This window comes from Rutilus rutilus (assembly GCF_951802725.1).
Source record: "Rutilus rutilus genome assembly, chromosome: 8".
In the NCBI taxonomy this organism is placed as follows: domain Eukaryota; kingdom Metazoa; phylum Chordata; class Actinopteri; order Cypriniformes; family Leuciscidae; genus Rutilus; species Rutilus rutilus.
In genome coordinates, this window is record NC_140222.1 from 32,656,023 (window position 1) to 32,667,491 (window position 11,469).

An 11,469-nucleotide genomic window follows, 5' to 3' on the forward strand; every position below is an offset into this window, starting at 1 on the left:
CCCTCTCGTTCACCGGGGTGAACTCCAACACATGGCGGCTGAGCTGGGGGGCTATAAGCAAACCCACACCAGCCCGCCGCCTCTCACCATGGGCAACTCCAGAGTGGTGAAGAGTCCATCCTCTCTCGAGGAGTGTGGTTCCAGAGCCCAAGCCGTGCGTAGAGGTGATCCCAACTATCTCTAGTCGGAATCTCTGAACCTCACGCACAACCTCAGGCTCCTTCCCCGCCAGAGAGGTGACGTTCCATGTCCCTAGAGCTAGATTCTGCGTCCAGGGATCGGGTTGTCTAGGCCTCCGCCTTCGACTGCCGCCCGATCCACTTAGCACCGGCCCCTTACGGTCCCTCCTGCAGGTGGTTAGTCCACGGGAGGGTGGCCCCACGTTGCTCCTTCGGGCTGAGCCCGGCCGGACCCCATGGGGGGAGGCCCGACCACCAGGCGCTCGCATACGAGCCCCAACCTCGGGCCTGGCTCCAGGGTGGGGCCCCGGCTGCACCATACCGGGCGACGTCACGGTCCTCTGTTTTTTTTGCGTCATTAGGGTTTTTGAACCGCTCTTAGTCTGACCTATCACCTAGGACCTGTTTGCCTTGGGAGACCCTACCAGGGGCATATAGCCCCAGACAACATAGCTCCTAGGGTCATTCGGGTACTCAAACCCCTCCACCACGGTAAGGTGGCAGTTCAAGGAGGGGTTTGAGGGGGTTGGGTTTAAATGTGTTACGAAAGATTAACTGGAGGCAAGCTGGTTGAGAACCCAAACGCAACTTTAATAACAGAACAATTCAAAAACAAGCTCAAACATAAAACAAAAGCGTGGCATTAAACTAGAAAACAAGAAACTAGATCTGGGACATAGAACAAACAATACTCGACCAGGACACAGGGCAAACATGAGGGCTTAAATACATAGACTAATTACAAGACAAGGAACACCTGTGAACAATGATCAGATGATTAACCAATGACAAGACACATGGCAGGATCACATGACAAACAGGGAATCACATGACAAGACACAGAAACATGACAATGATAAGAAAACCCAAACCGTGACAAAATGGATGTATTAAGAGTAATATCTGCATATTGTTTTCATGTCAGTTCTCAAACAAAACTGTAAATCAGAGTAAATCAGCAAGTAATAAATTATTTAAAAAGTTTTTACATGTAACATTTGTTTAATTGTTCCTGAGGATATGTTCATGATGCAAATGGTTTCACTTGAAAGAAACAAATAAAATGCACTCTCTCTCACACACACACACACACATTTTACTTTTGTAAACTGATGTAAAGTGAACCAGTACACCAAAGTAACATGTTTTTTTCTTGCTGTCAGAAACATAATATGAGGAATATTCGGGATGTTTCCACCTCAGCATGGTTGGCTGGATAAATAAATAACTGTCCAATAAGAAGTCATCTGATTTGTGTTTTCTGTTTGTATTGCTATTAGTCTAGAATAGTAACAGCGATTGTACTGCAGTAGTCTCACCACAAATAGTTCGATGTTTGGCGGTTTGGTGGGGACGATACCTAAATGCTCCAAACACATTCCAAGATATGCATCCTCGATATATATGGGCTTAACTTCCCTTGCTCCCTGTAGAATCTTTTGTGGGAGGTCCATAGTAGTCAGGGGGCCAAAATTGATATTAAAACTTTGTTGGACACTTTTTGGTACAAGTATACAACCTATCCAGTATTAATATTTAACCCCTCAACATGTGTTCTAGCCAGGTTGTCAGCTTAGAAAATGTTTTTTTGTCCATTTTAACACTATATTCTTAAAAGTGGTAAAAGCGGATTTTTTTTCCCAAAGTGCTTCCATTTTCTTCCATGTTACCTATTGTAAATTTGGGCAAATGTGCAATATAATCCAACTTATGTGCAAGCATGATCATTAAAAAATAATAATCAATAAATACCACAAGAGAATCACACCACAAGGGGCACTGTTGTGTCAGCACAGCTGTGATTTGGCAGCAGATTGAGGCATCAGATCCAGAGAAGATGATCACAGCAGGTGTCAACAGTGCAGTCTGAACAAAACTTTATAAAGGAGTGAATCACACAATCACACAACAGATTAACTTGATCTATTTGTCTACACAAACATTTACAAACAGATACAAACATAAAGATTCTACCATCAAATGTTGCCAGAAACAGGTAAGCTAAATTGTTTTCCAACTAGCTATATACTTACCAGACATACACTCACCTAAAGTATTATTAGGAACACCATACTAATACTGTGTTTGACCCCCTTTCGCCTTCAGAACTGCCTTAATTCTACGTGGCATTGTTTCAACAAGGTGCTGAAAGCATTCTTTAGAAATGTTGGCCCATATTGATAGGATAGCATCTTGCAGTTGATGGAGATTTGTGGGATGCACATCCAGGGCACGAAGCTCCCGTTCCACCACATCCCAAAGATGCTCTATTGGGTTGAGATCTGGTGACTGTGGGGGCCATTTTAGTACAGTGAACTCATTGTCATGTTCAAGAAACCAATTTGAAATGATTCGAGCTTTGTGACATGGTGCATTATCCTGCTGGAAGTAGTCATCAGAGGATGGGAACATGGTGGTCATAAAGGGATGGACATGGTCAGAAACAATGCTCAGGTAGGCCGTGGCATTTAAACGATGCCCAACTGGCACTAAGGGGCCTAAAGTGTGCCAAGAAAACATCCCCCACACCACTACACCACCACCACCAGCCTGCACAGTGTCATTCTGTTTACGCCAAATTCTGACTCTACCATCTGAATGTCTCAACAGAAATCGAGACTCATCAGACCAGGCAACATTTTTCCAGTCTTCAACTGTCCAATTTTGGTGAGCTTGTGCAAATTGTAGCCTCTTTTTTCTATTTGTAGTGGAGATGAGTGGTACCTGGTAGGGTATTCTGCTGTTGTAGCCCATCCGCCTCAAGGTTGTGCATGTTGTGGCTTCACAAATGCTTTGCTGCATACCTTGGTTGTAAAGAGTGGTTATTTCAGTCAAAGTTGCTCTTCTATCAGCTTGAATCAGTCTGCCCATTCCTCTAGCATCAACAAGGCATTTTCGCCCACAGGACTGCCACATACTGGATGTTTTTCCCTTTTCACACCATTCTTTGTCAACCCTAGAAATGGTTGTGCGTGAAAAACCCAGTAAGTGAGCAGATTGTGAAATACTCAGACCGGCCCGTCTGGCACCAACAACCATGCCACGCTCAAAATTGCTTAAATCACCTTTCTTTCCCATTCTGACATTCAGTTTGGAGTTCAGGAGATTGTCTTGACCAGGACCACACCCCTAAATGCATTGAAGCAACTGCCATGTGATTGGTTGATTAGATAATTGCATTAACCCTCTGAGGTCGGCAAACGCACGGGCGCGTTTTGATGGATTTTCTTCACATTGTAGCAATTTAAACTTAAATTACTCCGTCATTTATGGTCATACAGAAAAAAGAAATATAAAAAAAGAATCTGTGATATTTCTACTTTTGTATGTGTCCACTTACAATCAAATCAAAACATTGTGCTTTTGAAAAATGAAGAAAATAAACAGGGTGTGCGTTCTGCCTCTCCGTCGCGGTGAACTTTTTTTTCTTGAGCACGTCTATAAACTGAAACAAAACTCAGCGAATACTTGTCACACATTTATGAACCATATACCTTTATAAACATTTAAGTGTGTACTTTTAAATGATCGGATTCAAACTGAAAACAAATATTCTCTGTTTAAGTAATTTGTATAAAACCAACAAGATGTCCAGCTTCTCAAACGCTTCCTAATTAGTTTTAATTTGACCACGCCTACTCTAATATGAGTCAAAAGATATTCACATGCAAATCTTCACATGGAACGCGAACGCACTCATTACCTCAAAAACAAAACACCAAAACACTTCATCAGTCTCTGCTTTTCGTCGAGATTGAAAGACGCGTCGTGAGCTTACATTGGCTTTACCCCAGAAGAAGAAGAACGCGATTTGAAGACAAGAAAGATAAGGTAAGAAATTCTAACATATTAGTTTGTTATTGTTGCATAAATTTCACATTGCAGTTGAACTGTTGCTAGATATATGGTGAATATTATAATATTTAGACCCGTGTTTACTGTTACTGTGTTTGTGGATATCTGCTCAAACGTAGAAATGTATATGGTAACCATAATGTTTTATAGTTGAGCGTTCGAATGTATCACATTTTGGATCGCGATCGCGTTTGAATCTATCATATTTTGGAAAAGCAAAACGCTCCAAACGGCTTCATGTTTTTACTATTATCTCATTTCATATCATCATAACGAATGGAAACATTTGAAGTAACATGATAATCAATATATTTTTCTCTAGCTTAGTTACTGAAATCTTTTGGAAGATTTATAAAGGCTGCTATATTGTTATTATTTTATGCAGCACTGTGCATAGCCTATACCTACAAGGCACAACAAACCTGGTGTTCATTATATAATATATTGTTGGAAACATTTGTGTGTGTGTGTGTGTGTGTGTATTCTGTGAATTTTAAAAAGCAATTTTAACCAGAAAAATCTAAAATGTATTCCCAAAATCGTGCAGGCCTTTCTCTTGATATCAGTATGTTCACTTTTTTTTTTTTTTTCAGGACCCAGATGCCACTGAGTCCTGCTGACTTTAACATTCACAGTACATGTCTCTGTACATGAACATGGTAAAGTGAAAATCAAACACCTTGGAAATGAAAGGTATGTACAATGTTTTTAGGAATGGCACAAAGGTCTCTTTCTTTGGATTATGTTGTGTTGTAAAAAAATCCAAACAATCTAAAAGCCATTCTTTTCTAAATCTCCTCATTCTTTGTGGAAGGTTGGTCAGAATGATGGGCCCTGATAAGCTCCTAAGAGGGCCATTAGGGAGTGTCTTTGTCTTTCTCAGGTGTAAAAAGCCTTACATATTAATGAGGTGATCCGCCCCTCCCGCATAAAGCTTTATCACACAAAACACGTTGTTAAAATTTTAAATCAATATATTGTCTTCTCTGAATGAGCAGTCAGGGTGATTTTCACATAGTTTTAGAGCAAATATTCTAGGCTACGTCATACAATTTTCAAAAGTCTTGTGAAGAAATAATCAGTATGGGTTTCATGACCTTATTTCAGTGAGAATATTTTTTTGTATTTTCACAAACCACGCATAAATGTCATTATCTCAAAACTACAAACTTTTACACACATGCTGCTGATATATTATTGTAGCAGAGTTTGTGCTGAATACAGTGTAATTAGACTTTAGCCATGAAAATGTCACAAGTAACAGAAATAACCACAAATGTCAGAGCATGTCAGAACACCTCCAGGGCCCAGAAAACAGCTCAGACCTCAGAGGGTTAATGAGAAATTGAACAGGTGTTCCTAATAATCCTTTAGGTGAGTGTATAGCTAGGCTAATTTACTTTCATAATTACTAGCTTACTTACTAATAGGTAAATTAAGTTGTGTGCACATGTGTAATGGAAATATTATGTTTTTAATTTATTTGCTGCACAGCAGCCTATTTTACAGTCTGCTATAGCTAAAAGTGTTAATAAATTTGTTAGATAGCAAAGCCCTCAGCTTATGTCAGAGGACATTGTAGTGATCCACTCAGAAACCAATCAGACTAGTGTAGTGAAAAATGTATTTGCCTTCAGATGAGATAACATGGATCCAGAGGGAGCTGTAAGCCTGGCGTCCAAAGAAAAACAAATAGGAAGAGATATTGATTGGAAAAAATGTTTCATTTGTCAAGACAAATATGGAAAATACAGCCAAGATAAAGCCCTTTGATTGAAGTGATTTTTCAGGAAGTGGTGTCTTTGTGCTCTTTCTGGAGATTATTGTAGTATAATATTGTGCAATATTTTTGCAATATAATAGACACACACCATTATTTGCATTGCGCTTAGCTTGACCTTGCTTATTCAATCCATTCAGTCTCAAAGGGATGAGACTGACAACCTGAGAGCCAACCTCAGCCAACCCCACTGCTTTGATGGGGAAAAACATACCTTTGCCATACGACTATTACATAGTTATTACTACTAACTAGTTACTAACCCCTAACCCTAAAGAAGTGAGAGAGCAGTTTTGTTAGGATGGAATTAATAACTATAGTGATATGTGAATTAAATATAATTTGTGTTACAACCTGGTACGCTAATTAAGTCAAATAGCACCATAGACCATCATCTACAGTTCTAAATTTCCACCTTGACATTAAAGTATTATAACTTGTGCAGCATTGCACTGTCTCTCCCTACAAGCTTTAAACTTGGCTTGACTCATTCCCATAGATATGGGTACTGATTGACAGAGGTTTTGGGATACTAGGTTATGTTTCCAAGCTGATATTCACTTTGAAAACTGGTTCTCTTTAGGCGGAGATTGTTTTTTTCATGTTCTAGTTCTGTTGTATCTTACACTGTACAATAAATGTTCATTCACTTCAGCAGACATCCCATGAGTGTTGGCTTTCATTTGATACCATTTTTATGAATATGGTCCTTGTGGTTGTGGAGATATTCAACATTTACTGTTGGCATGTCGTGTTGAGCAGGAAACCAAAAAATTGGTCTGAAATTGCTTGTACAAGTCACAAAAAAAAAAATTCAGCTTGACAACCAACCTAATATCTTACCTATGGGTGTCTTCTAACTAAAAAAATAGGGTGACAGCTTGTACCAAAACATGTCCGCAAAAGTCTTAACGGAAGCCCTTTTCAGAATTGGCCCCCTGACTATAGAAATGATGTAACACATGCCCAGAGGATATGGAGGATATGTGTCCCTGGAGTACACGTTGTAGGGGAGAAAAAACCTGTTGGAAGGGTCTCGTATTACAACGCTGCCACCCCACACCAACCCGGTCATATAGTTGTGTTGTACTGCGTTCAGACTCTCAAGCATATTTATTAGGTTGTTCATGTTGAGGAGCACGTCGGCGTCCACTAGGTCAGTGACAACTTTTAGATTTAATGAAAGAAAAGTTGCATTTAATGACTTGGAAATGGCGTAACCATCAAGTAAAAATAAATTAATTATTTGCATGTTGCACCTTGAATGTGTTGGAAATATTATTTTATTTTATTCTTGGATGCCATTACGTTTTGGGGAAGTACCACATGATGTTATCTGATTATTTTAAGAAACTAACTGACCTTTTCACACAGTCATGAGGGTCTGCAGGGGTCACACCGTTGTCACGTTGCCGAACCTTTATCTTTATCTGAAGATAGACATGAGACTGTCAGGTGTTAAACAGTAAACTTACTCCTGCATTTGAGATGATGGCTGAAATCCAATGCCTCTCATTAAAAACCCAAGGTATCGAGTTTGACGACATATAGACCTTATTCACAGCAGAGCCATCTTTGATTTTTAACAGGAACGAAAGTGAGGCTATGAGGGATAGACAGACATACATCTCTTCAGTGGGTTGTACTGTTATTTAATGTGTTTTTGGATTGTTCTGCTGACGAAACACTGCAAAACTATATTTCCAAGAAATTTCAGAAGACAAAAAACTCCAGACAATATGAGCTGTGGAAAATTATAAGTGATATAGGAGATTTATACAGCTTTTTACAGCGGATGCCATTGAAAACACAGTAAGTTTATCCCTCACAGCCTTGCTTTCATACCTAAACGTTCTAAACAGTCTAGGATAAATACAGGTAAAGTGATTTCTCACACAGTAATTTGTCTTTGGTTTCGTGTTAAAATATGTTCCAAATGACTTCCTCATACTAAACCATTTTCTTGACAACAACATACAGGTTCCTCTTTTTTTTTTTTCATATATTTTTCATATTCATATATTTTCCATGCATTTCATGCAATAAAATAACCTTTATTGTCAAAGTGGGACACCTAGTTCTTTTGAATATTAATTGTATTGTTGTTTTACAAATAAACAATGTATTTGGAAGAACAAATACAGCACACAAAAAGTCAATACTTTATCAAATATCTTCATTTATCTTTTTAGACTGATTTAACATCTTCCCTAATTGCTAGCCCTGACCTTTTGTCTTCATTTCCTGGATTCTGAAATGGTTTATTATTTTATCAGTAGGCAAGTATAATAAGCACATTTTAAGAGCAAATTACACATTACACATGAACTTAATCATGTAGACTTACCGAGAACTAAACACATTCGTATTTTGACCAAAATTATGACCTACAATTTCCGCAATTTTTTTTTTTAAATTCGCCTTTCCCCTTACATTCTCACATATTAATTCAAATATGTGAATTCGCCTTTCCCCTTACATTCTCACATATTAATTCAAAGCGCTGTAATCTTTACAACCCCGCTACTTTTTGTACTTTTTTGACAAAAACAAAAAAAAACTGTAGTGTGAATTAAACTCTCGAAATAAGGAAAATAAATATATCTGCTTACATCAGTCCGCGGTTTACGGCAGGAACACCTGGTGAACAGCTCTGAAACGCGTTAATACCTGATGGCTCCATTTTACTCCGTCCGTTTCGACAGCCAACGGCACAATAACAGAAATATTCAATAAAGTATGCCAGTCGATTCTTATGGCAGCAAACAGGATCCTCTGTTTAAAACAAAACAACAGGGGCCTGTTTCAGAAAGGAGGTTAAGTGAAAACTCTGAGTATGTTAACCCTGAAATGAGGGAAACTCTGAGTTTTCTGTTTCAGAATGGGAGGTATGTTAAACCTGAGAAAGCAGAGTAAGTCAAGCCTGTTTCAGAAAGAGAGGTAACTTATACCCAGAGTCAGTTACCATGGTAACTTACTCTGTGAACCTAACCTGGTCCGGAGCAGGTTTTCTTCGGTAAACCCAGAGTTTCTGTCGGTCTCCTCCCCTTTTTTAAAGGGGAAGCGGTGTTTAAACACCTCATTCATTCTTTCAGTACATTTTTATTAATAAAATTAATCTTTTATTAATAAATAAAATATTGCTATTTTTACTGCAGTTTTTTTCTATATAAGTCTATATAAGTCTATATAACTCCTTAACTGGCAACTGAAAACACAATAGTAGATTACAGTTAGCCTACATAATGCAGTTCTAAACAAATTCTACAGAATTAAACTGTGGCATTTACTGGAAATCACTGAACTGTTCATCTGTGCAACAGAAGTTGATGGACCGTCCTCCAGCTGTTCTTCCACACTCTGGGGGCGGGGGGAGAGATAAGAATACCCGTTTATACTTAGATTTAAACTTAGATTATCCACATAAAAATTTGAAAAAATCTGAATGGGTAGATTGTTTGATGTGTAGACACATAATATTAACATTACCTCTGTAGGCCTCTACAGATAGGCCTCTCTGTGGCAGCAGAAACTATTTATCCTCATCGTCCTGTGAAGATGAGCATTTGGTCGAGTGCACTTTATAACACTATTTGTCTTCATTTCTGGTACTTACAACTGCCGGGGGTTCTGTTGGGACAGGAGGCTCCAAAAGACAGATATTACCATCAGAATATGTTGGGACCAACAAAAAAACCCAACCTCAAAGTAAAATAAATGGAAATATCAAAAATAGCCTATCTCAAAAATAACACATATGTAAACCTCTTACATTTTATGAAGGCCCTTGGCTCTTCGGGAGTGACTGGCTCTGATGAAGTCCAGGAATTCCCTCAACCAAAAATGCTGCTGCACTGCTAGACACTGGATGCTATTTGGTTATTTAATTTGTCAAATGTTTGTGAAGTCAGGTAGCCTTCACCCATGATATGCTCAAGCCTTACCTGATTGAATTATGTTTTTATATTTAATTTTCAGCTGCTGCCATGTTCTTTTAATGCCTGCAGGATTGCTCCACATGAAAATTTAAATTAGGTTGAATAACATACTGTTCTTCCAGTTTCACCGCAGATATTATAACAGTTGGGCAAGTTACTCTAAAATAGTTATTAATGTTATTTTCAACAATGTAATGAGATTAATGTAATAATTACTATCTTTAGAAAGTATTGGTCTACTTATTACTAATTACTAAATCCCATATCAACCTCAACCACTTGAACAATACAAGGAGAGACAAGAAACTGCACTTTTAATGCTTTCAAATAAACAATATACAATTGCATGAACTATTCTTGAATTGACCAAAGTGTGTAGAGGGAGAAGGTTACATAAAAAATATACTTTTTAAAAATGTATGTTAAATCCACTATTGTTTTATACAGAATTGTTCTATAGTCTATGCAGTAGCCTATTTAATGTAATTACATCAGATTTTATTTTAAATTACAGAAGAATTAAGAGTTATCCCTTTAATTAAATCACAATATTTAGATTACTTCGTAATTAATTACACCCAACACTGTATAACAGTAATTCCTCTTTTTGTCTGGCGCTGTTGCCATGGTGACTCATAATATCTGCGCTCCATTGATAATGGCTTTTTATAGTTGTGGTGCACGCGCTTAACTCAGAGTCAGTTAACTCAGAGTTGATTGAACTAACTCATTTCAGCCGTTCTGTAACCGAAAACTCAGAGTTTCCCATCTCAGGGTAAGTCAACTCAGAGTTCAAGTTTTAACTCAGAGTTGGTTAAACCTCCTTATTGAAACAGGACCCAGGTGTGCCCTCACCCCTATAGCCACACCCGCCCACCTTCAGGCTATTTTGCTCCTTCATTTAATGTCAAAGTAGGACACCTGACTAGATCAAGTTAATATGGGGTATCCTTCGATCACTTCGATGCCTTTAAAAAAATTATTAGGCCTAATTACATTTTTACATTTAAATCTTTCTTTTTTTTTCTTGACAGATTTTGTTGTGCAATTTGTTGCACAATAATAATAATAATAATAATAATATTTAAAAATGTAAGTATGGTATTTGAAATTATATTTATGTTTGAGCATCAAATTGTGATCAGCATCGTTAATTATTAACACAATCTCTACATTAGCAGCATCCTCAGAGTTTCAGAACAGCGTGAAACATTCCAATCAAAATCAGATTGAGAACAGACAACATACATATTTGTCATAGTGTATATAGCCTATATGTATAACCTAATCAAAAATTCTGTCTGTAGGTTATATATTTTTATTATCAACAACCACTTTAAGAGATTAGATTGCGTCCTGTTTGTTTAGCAGAGCTTTGCTGCCTTCTAGTGGCTTTAAAGCAGTAGCTGATAGAAAATCCAGTCAAGTTCCTGTTCTGACTCTTAAAGGTACAGTATGTTGTTCCGAAACAGAGTAAAATATGTGCAAACACTTTTCTTTTAACAATGGCCACTTTAAATCATTTATGATTTACCAGCGTTTGCAAGGCTGTTTTTGTGGGGGACAGACCCCTTTATTAATGCAAGTTTATCTTAGAAGAACAGACTATTGCTTCCCTGACAGTGATCACTCACTTTGTTAGACCCTCGGTCAGCTAAACATCTACTGAATATGCCTATAAGATCCCAAAGCAGTCTTCACCATCCCCAGTCATGTG

At 38.0% G+C, this 11,469-nt stretch overlaps 1 protein-coding gene across 1 annotated transcript; it reads right to left on the minus strand.

Moving 5' to 3' along the window:
- Window positions 1–1,253: 1,253 nt before the first annotated feature.
- On the minus strand, window positions 1,254–6,932 carry LOC311295639 (beta-1,3-galactosyltransferase 2-like). The gene is made up of 3 exons (XM_084417105.1): window positions 6,702–6,932; window positions 1,932–2,055; window positions 1,254–1,615 (listed from the first exon to the last, which is right to left on the minus strand). The coding sequence occupies exons 1-3, from the start codon at window positions 6,923–6,925 to the stop codon at window positions 1,379–1,381; spliced, it is 585 nt and encodes a 194-aa protein (XP_084273231.1). The 5' UTR covers window positions 6,926–6,932; the 3' UTR covers window positions 1,254–1,378.
- Window positions 6,933–11,469: the final 4,537 nt, after the last annotated feature.